Genomic DNA, 12,048 nt, shown 5'->3' with positions numbered 1-12,048 from the left:
GGGTCTATTTGTGTGGCTCTCTGCCAGCCTATTGAGCGAGATGTAATGTAATTCTAGAAGAATCTGCATCGATTGACGCCTCAGAGTGCAGAGGAGAAACTCCTTCCCTCAACACTGCCTTAGAGGAGAGGACAGGGTCACACAACTGCAGTTACACTGGGGTTGCCTGTGTGTGTTTATTAAACCCATTTGTGCGTGCACAGTCGTGTCTGTGGCGGCTTCGGGAGCGTTGAGGTATTGTTCCAGTCACAAGTTTGTTCCCTGCAGATATCAGGCGACGCTGATAAGGCGATGCGCAGCGACAGAGGAGCTTTCAGGAGCCAAGTGAAACACTAAATATGATGAATTGTAGCTCTCAGGTTGCCGTAGAGTTTAGTGTTTCGTTTGCAGCGAGTAAGCAAGATGAATAAAAACAAGGAGAAAACAGCCAGTGAATTTTACAAGTTTGTTAAGACTTAGAAGAGAGTTGATAAGCAACAAATGGAAAAAACTGAACTATCATTAAAGGCTAAAAGATGAAAGCAGTCATTTTCATGGCTCAAGACTAATAGGTAAAAGTTGAAATATCTGTTGCACAGAAGAAATTAAGTGATCGTTTTGTGCGTAAAATGTGACACCAGAAACAACCTAAGCTTGATTAATCAATTCATTCATCCTAGATCATGCTTGCTATTTAATTTTAGTCATTCGGAATTGACAAAATGTCACCATCTGACTGGTTTATAATGGCAACGCAAAGAGCACCACTCTGAGGAAAATCACTTATTCTCCAGGAGTAGGACTAAAATTGAACTGGCAACTAATTATTTCAAGAGCTAACAAAGCATTGAATCCATTACCTCATTAATTACATATCCAATAAGACTGAAATTTAATTAGTCACAGGGGCAGCAGAAGATAGATAGAAGGCTTATAGAAGAACTACGGAGGTGAACGGTAAGATGGCCGGACAGATACAGTTAAGCCTCAAATTATTCATACCCATGCCAAGTTTTGATTTACAGTGAATTCTTATTTGACTGGTAGGTTTCTTCTGGCTGGAAATGGAATGAAGATGGAACAAAAGATGGTAAGACATTGCTTTAGAAATGATAATTATGGATTTTAGGTTCATCTATGTGCTGTTTTACAAAAATACCATCATACTCTTTCTCAGTGGTCAGTGACAAAGCCTTTAGCTGCCACCACAGTTCTTTTTGTTGCTAACAAGCCACCTACATGTCTCCACTGGGATTTCATTGCACTCCTCTTTTGAGAAGATCTCCAGGTCTTCGAGGTTGAAAGGTTTGGTCTTCAGTTTCCTCCAGAGATTCTTGATGGGATTCAGGTCTGGACTCCTGGGCTGCTGTTTTTTTTTTTTTTTTTGTTCACCATCTTTTGACCACTTCGGCTATATGTTCCAGATCATTGTCTGTTTGTTTTATTTGCAGACTTTCTGATGTTTTCCTTTTTTCTCATGATGCTGTTCACTTTTTCAAAGTGGCCTGGCCCATTGGCTGAAAATCCCCTCATCACATTCAAAGTACTGACTGTGGGGATGATGTTCTTGGGGTTGAATGCTTCTCCTTCTTTCACCAGGCAAAAGCTAATCTCCTGTATCCAAATAATTCCATATTCATCTCATCTAACCACCAAAAGGATGACAAAAAGCTGTCTTTTTTGTCCAGGTGAGCTTTTCTGCAAAGGCTATGCAAGCTTCTATGTATCTGCCTTGGAGAAGTGGAGTCCTCTTTGGTGGGTGTCCATGGAGACCAGGTTTGTTTAGTATCTGATTGAGTTGTTGGTACTGCAACTGCTCAGATTCATCATGGTGGTCCTGGTCGTGATCCTTGGGTTCTTCTCACATTATCATTATTGTCAGTGCAGGGATCACTTTCGGCTTTTTGATGATGCTTTACATTTTAGCCAATCTGCATCTTGTGAGTTGTCTAGTCACTAACTAGAACTAGTACATCAGCTGTTTTTATTATATAGTGTATGAAAATGCTCTGGAACATGGTAAAAATGAACAGGATCCTTCGAATAGTATAGAGGCTGTATTTCTTGAGGGTATGGATAATTGTCAACAAGGCATTTTCAGTAAAATATGTTAAATAAAAAAAAAAAACAACAAAAAACTAGTCAGAAATGACCATTAACATCCCTTCACTTAATGAATTACTGTGTTCTGTGATATGTTATGGTCATGACCACCTAAAACAAATCTGTTGTTCCAATGAAAATTCACTATAAATGATAATTGCCTTGGGTTTGAAAATTTTCAGCTCAATGTTACATAGAAAATCCACTACTAAGACTTGATTATGCTTCTTTTTGCATTACTATGTCCTCCAAAACTCTGGATCTGATCCCATGTTACATTACATTTCCATAATTTTAACTTATGTAAGAAGAGGTGCATTTTTCTATCTGTGTGAGTCTGTGTGGGTGTTGGTGTTTGTACCATGCGAGCAGTAAAGTGGGCTGGAACAGGTGACTGGTTTAGCAGCTGCAGGGTTCTGACAACGTCCATCAGAACCGGTATTCTGCCAAACTGCAGCTGTGTGCTCTGAACATGAACGACTGCTCCCTGGCCGATACACGACAAGAACACCTCCTTGAACAGAACAGAAAAGAGACGGGTTAGAAACCTGAGTTTGCTAATTAATTTAGGGAAAAACATGTTCTTATCCTGCAGAGACATTCTGCTGACCAAGGGAGGCTGGAGGCTGCCGAACACAGCGATACGTAGAGTGTGATGCAGCTTTCCAACAGTCTTAACGAGCAGAAACACAGGAAGCTCCAGTGAAGCGCCAGGAGGAATCACTCCTCTGGGCTCAGAACTGCCAAAAACCAGTGAGGGGCTTTCCTCATATTCCTGAAAACAATGACACAGATAGAAATGAGGCTTTTTAATGGAGGCATACAGTTCCAGCATGTACGGTCTTGGTGACAGCTTGGTGGGATCAAAAACAACACAATCCCACACAATGTCAATCATATGAACTCACTTTATGCAGTCGCTGTTGTCTCGTCTGTCTCAAAAACTATTGCAAAGTCTCTTGTTTGGCAATTTAAAACTATAACTAGGGATTATTTTCGTGTTCTTAATTAATTAATTAGTATTTTTTATCTATAAAATGTAACAAAATGTTGACAAGCTACACCTAAAGCCCAATATGACGCATTCCAATGTCTTGTTTTGTCCACAACCCAAAAATATTCACTTCATTATTAGAGAGGAGTAAAGACAACAGAAAACATTCAAATTTAAAAACCTGGAATTAGATTTTTTTTTTTTTTTGTTCATCTTGAAAAATTAAACCCAGATAAATAATTGATAATCAAAATAGTTTGTGATTAATTTAATGGTTGATAATTAATTGATTCATCACAGCAGCCCGAATGACATTTAATAGAATAATAGAATTGAAGAGAAATAGTTTATTAATCCCTGAGGGGAAATTAAGAAGAAAGTTTTGGGAAATACATTGATTTGATTTGTAATATATCTAATTTTATCACTTAATAGAATCATTTTGGCAAATTACATTAGATGATTAATACTACTATCATGACCGTACAGAAAATATGAAGCTACAGCTAGTAGACAGGAGTTTAAGTGAAAATCAAGTTTATACCTTCTTAATATATCCATGTGGTGTTTTAAATACGTGGAAACACAAGTCAAGCACAAAATATGAAGTTAACGTCATGGCTGACAATTTCCACCTTGGAACTGTACTGTGCCAGTGAAGTTACACACCTAAAAAGCCAAACCTGTCAGCGAGTAGGGTGGTGTGTTCTGTGTCAATACACTTCTGCACACTCAGTTTCTGGTTCAATTATTCTAATTTTTCTTTCTTTATTCTAACTTTTTATTGTGTAGTGGAGCTGTAGGGAAGCTGGTGTGCTCGGGCTGCAGTGAATGGGGAGGGTTGTGTGAAGAGAGAGGAAGGGACTTTATAGATGAGAACATTCTATATGAAGCAACGATGCGGAATTACATCTAAGTCATTATAAGAGGGAATGACTTAGAGAAGAGAATACTTTCAATATGTAATATTGCAAGGACATTTGTTAGACATTTAGACCGTGGAAAGCAAAGACGCACACAGAAAACATGGTGGAAAGGAGAGAGGTACACTTTAAACACGTCTTTGGCCAGAAATAAACCAGGGATACCACAGTTAACCTTTCTTAAAATTTCAGTGTAGCTCCGTCCTTGGTAAAGAAACAGCCTGACAAATAACACCCCTAATAGATGCAACTATTATTTGTTTGCGTATTTGAACACTGGAATGGTTTTCTTGTTTGGAAAAATGATTTTCCTCAAACTGCCAACGAAAGTACCTATAACTGATGTGCTTGTGGCAAAATCAATAGTTCTTGTTGAATGCAAAACACAGACAAATGCATTTCAAAGTTCAGCCAAAGACCTTCAAATGATACTTGGATTCCTTCAAAGGTCAGTGTGTGTTTTTAGTACAACATTTCCAGAGCTAGAAAGCGAGAAACTATTGGGAGGAAGCACATTTGTCCACCATTACTCACACTTGAATTGAATTAAAAAGGAATCTTCATGGACAGGAGATGACAGGAGTCATAATTAAAGTGACTAATAGCTCCTCTAATGTGGATAAAGACATGTGGTGAGCCTGCCTTTTAACAAATGACATACAAAGTGTCACTTATTGAGCTTTCGAAGTGTTGGTAAGTGGATTTTCTTCACTTTTGGGCAGAGCCAGGAGAGCCGTTTGCCAATTTCCAGTCTTGCTATGATGAGCTAAGCTAAGCTAATGGTCTCCTTGTTCCAGCATCATGTTGTATAGACTAATATATAAGTTGTTAGATGAGCCTGAACTGAATCATGTGTTAAAAGGTGAATGCATAGGCCTAATTGTTTTATTTCTTGTTTATCTGATTATATTATCTCTCTCCTGCCACACGCATGTACAGTAAACATACACACCTGATCCAGTATGCCGTAGCAGGCAGCCATGTTGCTGGGGTTGGTCAGCTGCACTGACTGTTTGTAGGGGTGATCCAGGAAACACCTCTGAAAGTCCAACACTGAAGGTTCCACAACAATCTCAGGCACAACACACCTATCAACGAAGAGAAAAACACAAAATACAGAGGAGCAGAAGGACAAAACAACAGGGACAGGAGTAGAGAAAAAAAAGATCAGAGGCTTATTTATGAATTCAGCAGTAGATGCGTTGCATGATGCCAAAACTGAAGTCTATTAATTAAAACCGATTCATAAATTTACAATGACGCTGATTGCCGTGAGGAAGTCAGATTACCGCAGCCCTATTCTGAGTGATGGTGCAGGTGACATTCCATTGTATTATTATGCAAATGGAGTCCTGAATATTTAACATATCCTCCACTGATTTGTCGACACCTGTATGCAAGTTCAATGGACCATATTCACAGCTTGTCAAAGCATCAGAACAGCCAGAAAGAAGCGCAGCAGAGGTTACTGCCAGAAAAAAAGCCACTTTACTTCTGGAAAAAGAATGATGGCAACTTGTGACACAAGTGTAAGTAGAGGTGTCATGGTGTAGAATATACTCACCTCTGAGCAAGGTGATATACAAAATTAGCAACTAGCAGTGCAGTCTATAATAGTATTTTATCAATTATTCATATCTTTTGCATGTAATCTTTAAAGAAAGTTGGAATCAAAGCTCTCAAATAACTGTAGTGAAGTAAAAAGTACAATATTTTCCTTTGAACTAAATCGTATATATATTATAATATATAATTACAAGGTTGTAATAACTGGGAAAACTCAAGTAAAGTACAAGTAATTAGAGGATTAGAGTTTGGTACTCACATTAAGAAAATACTTCAGTTAAAAGTCAAGTCACATTAAATTCATTTTCTGTCAAAATATAATGTTTGTATTCAACACTCACTATAGAAGAAGAGATTATATTCCATCATACTGGAACAGAGGGATGATGATTAACTGTCGTTCATTAATGTTTTATTAAGTATCTTTTCACAGTGAAAAAAAGATCAAACGGCGTTATGGCACAAGAGAAAAAAATAGAAAAAAACTGACCCAGTAATCTGTGTTTGTGGTCTTTAATGTGCAAAAGCTATATTTATTCAAGTGCAACTTGTGAAACACAACAAAACTAACTTCCAGAGATTTATGTTTGCACATTAAAGGTTCACATCTGTAAATGTGTCTAACCTGGCGTTGATAGGCAGAGTCAGGATTTCCTTGCCAACACCTTCAACGTCCACCGTCAGCCCCAACCTGTATCTCTTCACTGTGTTGGAACACAGCGTCACCTGTACATAGACAAAACACAAACTGTATGAGAGTACAAGAAGTCCAAAGAACAGGAAACCAGTGTCACAAGTTTAAATAAACACCAGGAAGAGCTACTAGGTTAAACTGATGGACGTAGTGGTGATATTAACATCAGACCACCTTGATAATGACTGCTTCTTAAATATTTCAGAAGATGTGATTGTGTTTCATGCTAGAAACAGAACAATATGTAATTGACGACTTAATTACAATTTCAACTGGCTTTGTTAAGAACAGCGGATCAAACAGAGTAGAATATCCCGTCCCTCCTTTCTTCTTTTAGGTTTTTCTTCTCCCTTTCTGTCTCACTGATTACACCTAAGAAAAACCAGTAATGCTGAATATCTGTTTAGACTAGTGGTGGGACACGATTAAATAAATTAATCTAATTAATTACAGGCTTTGTAATTAATTCATCACAATTAATTGCAGTTTTGTCAAATAGCAATATTTGACACAATAAGTGAAGTTTTTCAATTCAAATAAAATTGTGGTTGACAGTTGAATCAATGAATAGACATGTACATGTTTATAATTTAAAATTTATTTTAAAAAAGGAAAATGGGTCATATAGAAAAAAGTGATTTTGATGACTTAAACCCTGAATTTAGTTGTTTTTTCCACTGTATGGCACATAAAATCAGCATAAGTAGTTCAAGGAGCTTCAGAAAGTAGAAAATCCAGAGATTCATTCTGTTTTCATCTTTGCTGGGTCTGATAAATGGTGTAATTTTGATGGTTCTTTTTATAGGAATATCAATTTTTATTTATGTAATTTTTTTATTAGCAAAAAGTTTATAATTAAGTTATTAAAAGAGATATTTTTGTTGTTTAGATTATTCCTCCTCCAAGGAGGCAGAACCTCGATGGAGTAAAAACTTAAACCACAAAAATGTTTCATTTCTATTTATCTGCATTTTTCATCTGTCTGCTACATTCACAGATTACTGCAAATCTAAGTGCAATTATAGCAATTTTACTCAACATTTTAAGACTTTCTGTAAACTCAAGCACTGTCTAGAAAAGTGGTCTATTATGGGATGGCTACACCGTTAGCCGTTAGCATGACTCGTAGCTAACGTTAGCTCTGGTGCTAACAGCAACATGTTTTACATTGAGGTGATACCGTCAGCTTGAAGTGACGCAGTGATCAGAAAACTCTTTGTTGTACAATTTACACACAACCAGGCTTTTATCCAAGCTGCCATCAGGAAGATTTTTAAAAGGAAAATTTCTGCCCAACAAGCTCAATCTCATCTTCCTTCACTGTTCACCAGTGCCTGACTTCACTCAGTGCTTCCTGTGCTTCTTCTTCATGGCTACAAACAGACTTTAGGTTCATTACCGCCACCTACTGGGCTGGAGTGTTCATCAGAGTTACCGGTGTGCCAGAAATGAGGGAACTGAGGAGGGTGCAAATAATTGCGTTGTTATTTTAACGCGTTATTTCCACTGTAATTAATTAATCCAAATTAACGTGTTAAAGTCCCAGCCCTAGTTTAGACACAAACAAATTTTGTAAAAAAAAAAACATGAATAATAAGTAAACTGTTTATTTACATTCACTAATAATTTCTTCCTTCAGACACGGTAGGTAGTGGCACACACTGAGTTTATGCACTTGATTTCTGTGGACATGATTTCATGATTCATTAATTGGTTCAAGAATATTTAGTCACATGAGATAACATGTAGCCTCTACATACACAGTAAATCCATCCATCCGTTATCTATACACCCCCTAATCCTCATTAGGGTCATTGGGGTGCTGGAGTCTATCCCAGCTGACCCTGTACAGGTCACCAGTCTATCACAGAGCTACACATAGAGACAAACAACCAAGCACACTCACATTCACACCTAAAGACAATTTAGAATCACCAATTAACCTCAGCATGTTTTTGGACTGAGGGAGGAAGCCGGAGAACCTGGAGAAAACACACATTGCTCAGGGAGAACATGCAAATTCCATGCAGAAAGATCTTAGGCCCAGGCATGAACCAGGGATCTTATAGCTGTGAGGCGACAGTGCTAACCACTGAACCACTGTGCAGCCCTAAACAGTAAATAACTTGTTAAATTTCTCTCTACAGAAATGAACACCTTTAACTGAAGGACTGCAATGCTCTCTGTTGCAGCTAAATTTAACTCTGATCATGTAAAAACTGTTCTCTGTGGATCAAAGTTACATATTTAGAAGTTTCTCCACTGAAATAATTCATTCCTGTCCTAAAGGGACATAGATGTAGCTTTCCCTAGAATGTGCAGATCTGTGAAGCTCCTGTCTTTTTCTCCATCCACTCCTCCACTACTTGCTGCAGCTGGAGCACACCTGCTCACCCATGATTCTGTTCAAGTCCTGTAAAACTAGTCTAGGCTACACAAGAGCAAAATTGCAATATTTGACTGATTCAGTCATACATGTTCAAAGCAATTCTGAAAAAGAATATTGGTACGGAAAACACCATCCTGCAAGACTGGTTCTTTGGTTTTCTTATGCATGAAACCCCAGAAGTCTGAATCCGTGTTTTGAGACTGTTATTGGTACACAGCAGTCATAAGGTGAAAGCGTTGCGCCACGGTACTGACTGATTATTTCGCTAATGATATGTCCGCCAACATTCAAAAAAACACTGTATCAACATGTAAGCAAGATAAAGTAAATAATATTTGACTAGAAGGGTTTTTTAATCAAACCAAACACACTGAAACACAAACAGTATACACCAAAATAGTATAAACTGGTTTGTTATTAAACCTGCAATAACCACTGGAGGGCAGTGGAAATCAACTGTGTACACAACCCCGACATATTAACATCTTTTAAGTTGACAAGGCGAACAAACCAGTGCTTCTGACCACATAAATAAATTTAAGTTCAGGTCTTCACTTCTACCAACTCCTCAGGGAAATAAACAGCTCTTTAGCTGCTAAATGCTCCACTATGTTCATTATAGCTGCTTTAGGGTCTGAAAATCATTTTTAAATGTGGTGTTTGTGTTGTGAATAAGTTATTGCTGCTGGGTTTTAATGGTTAGAAGCGCTTACATTCTGACTCAGTGTCACAGAGTATTTGCACTTTAGTGCTAACTTTAGCATAGCGGACCATGGCCAGAGTAGCTAAAGGTGCTTCACTGGGTCTCGTCACAACTTGTAAAAATGTGCTATCTTGTACCAAAAACAAAAACTGACAACACAAGATCTGTGTTATGTTCATGGTACCCAGTGAAGCATATCCACACACAATCTAACTTCACATGAAAGCACATCTCTGGATGAATTCTCTGTTCATTTGTCTGCTAACTGTACCTTAAAGGTGACATCTGACATGGCACGCACAAAGTTGGATGCAGGGCTGACAGTGAACTCTGCAGGCAGAGCATGAAGGTCTCTGGCAGTGTGGCCTTGCCAAGTCTTGCGTGACGCTTCGGACACCTGTTTCGCAGCAGAAACGCTGGGAGAACCCAATCCGTCACCCAGGACACGCAGGGCAAACGTCATAGGAACAAAGGAGGTGTTGAAGAGGGTACAAGACAATGTTTGTGGGAAACCTATGCACAGAGACATCGAGAAAGAAAGATAGAAGACGGGGAAGATACATTTTTTTTTATAAATATTGTGACTCTCTGGATGATATATCTCAGATAGCAGCATGAAAATATATTCATGAACAATGATGTAACTCACCAAAAGGAACATCTCCAAAACTAAGCTCTGAAACATTCAAGTGGAATGTGGGCACAACGACAGAACCCCTGAAAGAAAAGACAAAGACACAAATCTTGAGAAACTTTGGAAACAAGTTGAGAGACTCTAAATTAGCTACTGTAAGTGCAGCAAAAAGTGACTGCTTGGCATTTTGATTTTTAACATCGCCTCAACTTTTAGGGCAGAGTTTTTTTTTAAATATTTCTTCGACACATTTAAATGTCCGGACAGAACACGACTTCCAGTCCTTCCCAGCTTCACCTAAAGGTCAAGGTAAGTGGCTGAGGCTGTCCTGTCACAGTTAGCAGCAAATCCTCCGAGAAAGCTCCCAAGATGCGACTGTGGAAGGTGACTTTCACAATCTGGCAGGCCCCGGGGGGAACAACACCTTCCTCAGGGCTGAAGGAGAAACAGCGGCCAGAAGTGGTGTCGGGGCTTGACAACTTGAAAGGAGCATCAATCAGGCCTCTGTTTGACACCTGCACCTGGACAAAGAGAAGCATCCACTGATTTAATACTCAGCTATTTCTCCTTGTGTGAGCTAGAAAGTTAAAATATAGAACAACTGTAGGTACCACATTTATGACTACTGATGTAATCCATTGGAAGTTGGTGTTAACAAAAGACAAACAATGCCAGAAGCAGTCTTCGAGCTGGATTTTGTTAAACAGAAAACTGTTGACAACACCACAAATAGAAAAGCAGAAGAGCTGTTTTATGTTGGAAATTTTAACAGTTTAGTTGGTTTGGACTACTTTTTTGCTACTAAATATAAGCACAGATACCCGATAAGGAGCACGTGAAAGATAAAAGTTGATGCCATTATTACATTTGTGCAAAAAATAAAATAAAAATGGCAGAAACTGTCAAGAATTAGATAATACATGGGTCAATATATCTATCTTTGAATGCTTTCCTGTTATCACATTGTTACTCACTGTGGCTTCATTTTTTACTGCAATATAAAATCTTGTAACTCAGTGGAAACAGAACAGCCATGACTAGAAGTTGAGAGAACCCAAAAATGTAATAAATCAAAATTTCTTTGTTTATTTCCCAAAAAAGAAGGAAAAAAAACTGTGATCAACATGTAGAACATTTGTCCAAGTGTCCACAAGTTTTACCAAAACTGGGGAAAAAAATTGTGGCTTCACATGCTATACATATTTTCTTACTTTGCTCCTACTCTGTTTACTCTGCACATTAACTGCTGAAAGACATTTCATCATGCTCAATGTATCTTCAGCCTGCTGAAAATATATATCATTTTATCACACTATCCTTTTTGAGCCATGTTGCGTTTATGTTTTTGCTCAAGTGTGTTTTATTTAGCTGTCATTCTCTCTCTGTGTACATCCTCTGCAGTTCAGCCCAGCAGTCTCTGAATTTTCTTACATTACTGGCAGGATCTGGTGCAAACTATTTATTTTTGGCTAATTTTCAAACGAGAACATGTAGAATAAAGTGACTGTCATGGTTTTAGGTTTAGATTTGGTGAAATGGAGGAACATATTGTATGTGATTCGTACGAGGACTATCGTAGATTTTAAAATCAAATAATTCTTTTAATTCTTACAGTTTCTGCCCCAGACAAATGCTGTAATTTTGGAGATTTTTTAAAAAAGATTACATGCCTTCAAACCCGCCAGCAGGTTGTAGGGTTCATAGAGTTAATAAACATACATTAAGGCCACCATAATTGTCCTAACTGATCATTTTCTAAAAAGACCCAACTGTCCACTTTGGCATGACCTCTCTTACCTCATACTGGTTTTTGTCCCCTATGAATACATTTCCTACGTTTATCAGGTTATAGTCGAGTTGGACATTGGGTCCCAGACCTTCACCCTTGATTGTGAGAGGTAGACGGGATTCACGGCCTGAAGGCAAACACAGACAGCCATGAAGAAAGATTTATTACAAATTAAAGACAGAGAGAGGAGAAAACTTACTGTCGGGTGAAACACTGAGACAGAAACAATAAAAACATATTAAAAATGACAACTTAGTGTTTCAAGACAAGGATT

At 38.1% G+C, this 12,048-nt stretch overlaps 1 protein-coding gene across 1 annotated transcript in view; it reads right to left on the bottom strand.

Annotated features, from left to right (window-relative positions):
- Window positions 1-12,048, bottom strand: part of hydin (HYDIN axonemal central pair apparatus protein) — a 120,542-nt gene that overhangs the window by 83,909 nt on the left and 24,585 nt on the right. The window contains exons 11-18 of the mRNA XM_055008991.1: window positions 11,783-11,901; window positions 10,283-10,506; window positions 10,001-10,068; window positions 9,623-9,864; window positions 6,191-6,291; window positions 4,952-5,087; window positions 2,693-2,857; window positions 2,444-2,596 (exon numbers count right to left, since the gene is read on the bottom strand). Of these exons, the coding sequence (XP_054864966.1) occupies window positions 2,444-2,596; window positions 2,693-2,857; window positions 4,952-5,087; window positions 6,191-6,291; window positions 9,623-9,864; window positions 10,001-10,068; window positions 10,283-10,506; window positions 11,783-11,901 (1,208 nt within the window). The remainder of the gene's footprint in view (window positions 1-2,443; window positions 2,597-2,692; window positions 2,858-4,951; window positions 5,088-6,190; window positions 6,292-9,622; window positions 9,865-10,000; window positions 10,069-10,282; window positions 10,507-11,782; window positions 11,902-12,048) is intronic.

The sequence above is a fragment of the Amphiprion ocellaris genome, chromosome 3 (assembly GCF_022539595.1).
Source record: "Amphiprion ocellaris isolate individual 3 ecotype Okinawa chromosome 3, ASM2253959v1, whole genome shotgun sequence".
NCBI lineage: Eukaryota > Metazoa > Chordata > Actinopteri > Pomacentridae > Amphiprion > Amphiprion ocellaris.
This window is presented reverse-complemented; position numbering and strand designations above follow the sequence as displayed.